Here is a 6,718-nt window from a genome sequence, read left to right on the forward strand (position 1 = left end):
GTTTATACGTCATGCACAGTCATTAGGAAATAAAGAAAGTGGATATTGGTCATCGGTCTGGCTGTTAAGTTGAGACACAAGGTACCCCCCCGGCCTGATGCATTATCCTTGGTCAGTTGTATAAGTAGGCGGCAGAGGCGAGTGGAAATTGCATTGTCCTTTCATGGTAGAATTGTATCGACAGGGCGATGATGTCTCTTGGGAGGAGCGGTAGATTGGCTGTGGGTGGTGACGTTCTTGTGGTTCTTCCTTGGTGGTGGTCTGGAATTCTTGAAGCCCTTCCTTCGTGGTCTGGATTCCTAGTTGCCCTTCCTTGGTGATGGTCTGGAATCCTTATGGTTCTTCGTTGGTGGTGACCTGGACGTCTTGTCCTTCCTAGGTGTTGGTCATGCATAAGGTTTTACATATTTTAATTAACGAATGTACATTTGCTTTATTATTACTGATATCATTGGGAGCTTTAAGCATTATATTGTATTTTTTTTTAATTGAGACATGTTGGTGTTATTTTTATCGTTTCAAATAAATATATAGTGTAGTGTGTATGACTAATGTTCTGGCTATACTAACGTTTGTGTTGTCTTTCAGAACCTGCGAGATACGTGTGTGGGACGTGTGGTGCCGTGCTCGGGTCAGCTTGGTCTCTGGTGCAGCACGTACAGTCGTCGCACGGGATCATCATCTACCAGGAGGCTCCCGGAGGCACGCCCGTCTCCACGCCTTCCACGCCCCCGGGCGTGCCTAGACCCTCCCATTCTTCACCTCTTGCCTCTGTGTCTTCCACGGGCACCTCTGGGCAAGGCCCCCACCCACCTCCCCTTCAGCTCCTCGACCCTTCCAAAGTGGACCTCACCAAAGTGGACATCACCAAGGTGGATTTGTCCAAAGTAGATTTGAGACAAATTACACCACCAGTGACATCAGGCGCGACGCCCTTGCCGCCTCACCCTCCCGTGACGGCACCCTTACTCGACCCCAATCACCCCTTCAATCTCCTTCGGGTGCCTTTAGGGGATGCCCGTGCACCCTTTCCTCCAGGTCTGGCTCCACCGTTTATGCGGCCTGGCCACGACTTCCGCATGGATCAGCTCCTTCAGGAGGGACTGCGCCTCAACCCCGGTCTACTACCACCGCACTTCGAACGGCCGCCCTTTCTTGACCCCGGGCTGGGCGCACCCCGCCATGCGGCGCCCACGCCCCTAACTTCAGGCGGTGACCCCAATCTTGACTTCTACTCCCAGCGACTGCGACAGCTGGCGGGCACCACCAGCCCCACCAGCTCCACCTCGCCTCGGAAACCTCTTCCAACACCTCCGTTTGCCTCGCCAAATGCTCCAACGCCCTCCAATCTGGCGCCATCCCAAATGCCCACCTCCACACGGACTGACCCGGCGTTAATAGCGCCGGAGAGACGCTTTAAATGTATGACCTGCTGTAAGTGCTTCAGGTGGGAGAGTAACCTGGCCATCCATCAGAGGCTCCACACAGGTGAGAAGGACTACCGCTGCCCGAGGTGTCAAGAAACTTTACCTACGCCCCAAAAATTACGTTTGCACATGAAGGCACACAAGAAAAATTCAAGCGCAGAAAGTGCTTCTCCAGACTCCTCACGCCCTCAGACCGAGGACGATAATGACGAGGAAGAGGAGGAAGAGGAAGAAGAAGAGGAAGAGGAAATAGACGAGGATGATGATAACCCTTCCATTTGTGATAGCGGGGAAGAGGAAGAAGAAGATATTGCGGAAGAAGACATGGATGATGATGAACCCGAGGACCTCTCCACTACCTCCAAGAGTACACCAGTGCCCACCTCTCAGAGTGTGTCCTCTAGCACAGCAGACAACCACAAGTTGTCCAGAGGAGATCAACAGAAGTCAGTGGTTGGGGAACTCATGGATAAGTTTGGGCTGACGAGCATCTCTGCTTACAGTGAAGCTTACCACATGGCGCTGAAGGAATCTGGTCGTCTTACCCACCACATCGTCGGGAAAGATGGCGAGAAGATCCACACGAACGGAATCGAGAAGCTCAAGTTGAGGGATGATCTGACGAAAGGGTTGATGGGTTCTCAGCCAACCCTTGATGTGGCCCATCAAACACTTTTGGGAGCTTTTGATAATCCTTACGATGCACAGAAGCGCTTAGTCCAAGCACAGAGAGAAGGCAGCTTGTATGCCGGACTCTGGCTTCCAAACCTGGCGGGTACAGGAGGGTCTCCAAAAGAACTGTTCCACGGTATGCAGTCGTCAGAAGCAAACTTTTTGCAACGTAAACTATTGACAGAAGGTCCCATTAAGCCCGGGGATGTTCCCGTAGGCCTACCCAAGCCTGGCACTAGTTCAGCGCCGGGGACGCCAATCTCCTTAGTTCCCCCACCTAAAAAAGAGAGCCGAAGGAATGACACCTGCGAATTCTGTGGCAAAGTGTTCAAAAACTGCTCGAACCTAACAGTTCACCGGCGCTCTCACACTGGGGAGAAGCCATATAAATGTGACCTCTGTAGTTACGCATGTGCGCAAAGTTCAAAGCTCACACGGCATATGAAGACGCATGGTCGCATGGGCAAGGATGTTTACCGTTGTCGATTCTGTGATATGCCATTTAGTGTCGCCTCCACGCTAGAAAAGCATATGAGAAAATGTGTCGTGAATCAAAATAAGAAAGGCTTGTTCCCTCCTCTTTCGGCCGGAACCCACGAGGGCCTCGAATCTTACAAGGGCCTCCACTTCACGCCCGTCATCAGTGATGATTCTTCCAAATCTGGGAGCCTGTTTTCCCCTCACTTTAATGCCGCCGCCACCGCCAACACCTCCAATGAGGACACTGGGGACTCCTCCAATCTGTCGGGGCCCGGGTCTTGAGATTGGGCCCCCATGGTAGCGTCCCAACTGCCGCCGCCAGGGACCCAAGGACTCGCTCCTCCATCCCTGGGGTTTCCCAGGTCGGCCCCTCATCCTTGGGTGGCATCTAGCCGCCCGCCTCCCCCACTCCTACTAAGGGGTGTGACTGGCCCTCTGGCTCCGACGGCGCCGCCCTGGACGTCGCCGGTGGCGCCGCGGCCTCCCGGGACACCACCCCGAGCCCCAGCGCCGCCTACCTGACCGGCGGCGGCAGCAGCGGCAGGGCGGGTGGCGTAGCCCGCACATTCCCACACCTCGCGTCACGTTGACTTCCCAGTGAGCGGTGCCCATGTCACGCCCGCGTGGCAGCAGTGGGTGCCTCGACATGCTAGTCCTGTGTGTTGTGCGACGGTGGCAGCAGCAGCAGCAGCAGCACACCCACACTCGGCCCATTGTTCCTATTGATGTTATGTGTTGTGTAGTGTATGTTGTCCTACCTTGACTGGTCACAACAGTGGCGGCCGGTGAACTAGCCTTCCCAGAGTGCCAGTACCAGCAGCTGACCCGCACCAGTGTCACCAGCAGCTCACCGCACCAGTGCCACCAGCAACCAAACCAACAACAGAAGCACAAGGAGCCTGATAGAAAAGAAACACCGCATTCTTGAACTTCGTATTTTTTATGAGTTTCAAAACAGTACTTGGCCATTGATCATGATCTAATGATGAACTCTGTACATCGTTACTAAGGTTAAAATCCATGTCCTTCCAAACACACATCTCTAATTGCTCAAGATTCGTGTGAGAAATGGAACACCAGCACCGCAAATCATCCGGTACCTGCAGTTGTAAAAATGCCAGACGACTGATCATCCACGCTTTCATAGGGAATAAGACCATCAAATATATGATCATCCACACCTTCAGGGGGAATGAGACCCCTAGATGACTGTTCGATCCTCTACACTTGCAAGAGGGAAGAGGCCCCCAGATGATGGGTCACCCACACCTGCAGAAAGAATAAGACCTTCCTGTGGCCTCTCCAGACAGATGTGTTGCTTCACCCAGAAAATTTTTGGTTTTCTTAAAGCGGGTCTGGCAAGTTTGTTGAGCTTAGCACTGCTGTAGTCAGCAAGTTACAGAGATATTTGGTGCACAGATGGCTACCCTTTTCACCTCAGGGACATCATTTGGGACTTGACTGTCTACATGGGAGGGGTACCGATTGAAAAATTATAATAAAAATAATAAAAACTACCTGTTCAAGACTGCAGGAATGAGAGATGAACAGGATAGTGAAAACCAGAACACTGACGTGAGCGTTCAGTTGTGCACGTTTCAATGATTAACACTGATACTTCCTTTTTCAATAATATCGACTTTACGAATTGCTTTCAGCCATTCTTCCGAAAGAGATGGGGACTAATTAAAAATTATATTTTCATTCCTTATATCTGTTAATAAGTTATATTTTTTGAATCTTTTGTTTTTAAATATTTGCTTTAAATATATACACAACTGCAGTTGCACATATTAAGACATGTCGAAAGCCTCAGTATAATGATCGAGAAAAAAGTGATTAGTCTCCCGCCCAGCTCAGACATCTCTCTCACAGCTGTGCCTGGCTCACTTGTCTATTCTGAATCAAACATCTTGTTATTTGTATCACACATATGTGTTTCAGCTCAAAAATAATCCACAAGGAGACAGAAACTCAGAAGAGGAACCCAGAAAAGGGTCGAAATATACAGATTAATTAATCTTCTGAGTTGTTGTCTCCATGTGAGTTATTACTGAGCATTGACAAGTTTTCATTACACTTTAGTTATTCATGTATGTACAATAATGTAGTTCTCTGTTCAAATGTCTAAATCTGCTCCAACGGAACACTTGTCGCAATCCGAACATGGTCATCAGCACCATCTGAAACCAGCTCTGAGTAAACAGTGACTGGATCTTGGATTTTCCCATTGCGGAAAGGTACGGATAAGTTGCTAAAACTTCTCCTTCAACTGGATTTGACAGGATTTTAAGATATAAACTTAAAACAATATCTCTTTTATTTATTGTATTTGCGTTTTAGTATTGTGTAAAGCATATCCTGATGAAGATGATAATTGAGAGAAAAGTGGCCAAAAATGAAATCGAAAGCGTATTTGCTATGACTAGCACATGAACCAAAGCAAAACAAAAAAGAGAAAAGACCTTAAACTACGAGTTGCTACGACACTCTTGTCCCGAACGACCCTAGTTATCTCAGGAGCTACCGACTACAGTACCGGGAGACAGGACTAGTGCTAGGTGATATAACCTTTCTAGGTGGCGCAGATTGGCGTGGCGTGGTCCTAGCTAGGTGGCACGGCCGTGCTAGGTAGCTGGACGAATTTGTTCGACATTGATAGGCATTCAGTAAATATCAGTGGTGTGACTTTCTATATAGTCACACCCAAAGCCAGGGAAGCTAGTATCAACTACAACAACAGATTTCGACCATCATCAAGTCTTGAAAACATCTATAAGATAGACACAATTATCGTACTGGCGACAACAGTGAAGATACGCTGCAGAGCAAACTTATATTGTGACATTTCGCTCTGTGTAGAACTTTTAAAAGTTAAGACTTCATAAATGTCTAACAGAGCCAAACGTCCCAGTTAAAGCTTACTCGGCAACATGTCTTTACATCTATTAGATATTCTAGTTCAGTATCTCTACTGGGTAAATTTAAACAGTATTTGCCTATAACTAATTTTCGAAGGAAGAATGCAATATTTTTCTTTGATATTAAATTTCAGGAAAAAAGAATTCACTCACTTTAGAGTCAAGCCTACAAAACCGGTCTTCAGCACAATGGCCTTTTAGTGTCTGTTTCTCCTCGTCAGCGGTCAATCAGTATTATTCTTGTTTTAACTGTTTTTACTTTTATACTCTTATTTGCCTTATTTTTTTACTTTACATATCGAGTTTTCTTGCCTGTAGATGGTTTTCTGCAGTGACGTCACTGTAAACACACAAATTCCTATTTGTTTTGGCTACATTCCTTTATAGTTTACTTTATTTTTTTTTGGTACGTCTAGAATGTCATTACTCTTAAATACTTGTTTAAACATTTGCGTTTTAGTTTTTGGAATCTTGAAATCAAAACTTAGTTTTTGCTCTTCATTAGTGAAAGTTAGTATGTGCCATATTAGGAAGACTTTCCCTTGCCAATGTTTGGAGCCGAGAGAGGCTAACTTGACTTCTAAACTAATGTAAATAAAAAGAGCATTTCCAGTTTGTTTCAATGCTCGAATTTACGTCTTCAGTTTAGAATCAAATCTGTTTTTTCTTATATATTCTCTATTTGCTCTAATTTTTTTTATTATGAAAGCATTAGTGTTTGGGCTTTAATTATCAGTTTAAAAGTGGCTCTTTATATATATATATATATATATATATATATATATATATATATATATATATATATATATATATATATATATATATATATATATATATATATATAAAATATCAGGCACGTTGTATGTAGTGTGTTGGAAGCTTGTTACTACGTTCGTTTAAGGAGCTTAATTATATTGTGTTAAAACCTCGAGATGATACTACAGGACCCAGTTTTTCTTCCAATCTACTCCCATTATTTGTTAACTTCGGTGGGTGTTCATAATGAATCTACTTGCTTCACATGGAGGCTGCCAACCTCTTATGATCATATATGTTCCGAGCTTCATACAACACCATACTGCGAGCTTCCCAGCTTCTCCATACCTTGGGTCTGGGGCCATTCAGAATAAAACCAAAGATAATGACTAAAATGCACTCTTAAGGAAGACGGTGGGTTTTGATCCACGGAGGAGGAGGAGGATGTGGTGGTCACGGCCG

At 46.1% G+C, this 6,718-nt stretch overlaps 1 protein-coding gene across 1 annotated transcript in view; it reads left to right on the plus strand.

The window, feature by feature from the left end:
• The window catches only part of LOC128693747 (B-cell lymphoma/leukemia 11A-like), a 161,883-nt gene extending 155,641 nt beyond the window's left edge, over window positions 1-6,242 (plus strand). The window contains exon 3 of the mRNA XM_053783599.2: window positions 589-6,242. Within this exon, the coding sequence (XP_053639574.2) occupies window positions 589-2,861 (2,273 nt within the window). The 3' untranslated portion in view covers window positions 2,862-6,242. The remainder of the gene's footprint in view (window positions 1-588) is intronic.
• Window positions 6,243-6,718: the final 476 nt, after the last annotated feature.

This window comes from Cherax quadricarinatus, chromosome 34 (genome assembly GCF_038502225.1).
Source record: "Cherax quadricarinatus isolate ZL_2023a chromosome 34, ASM3850222v1, whole genome shotgun sequence".
NCBI classification, from domain to species: domain Eukaryota; kingdom Metazoa; phylum Arthropoda; class Malacostraca; order Decapoda; family Parastacidae; genus Cherax; species Cherax quadricarinatus.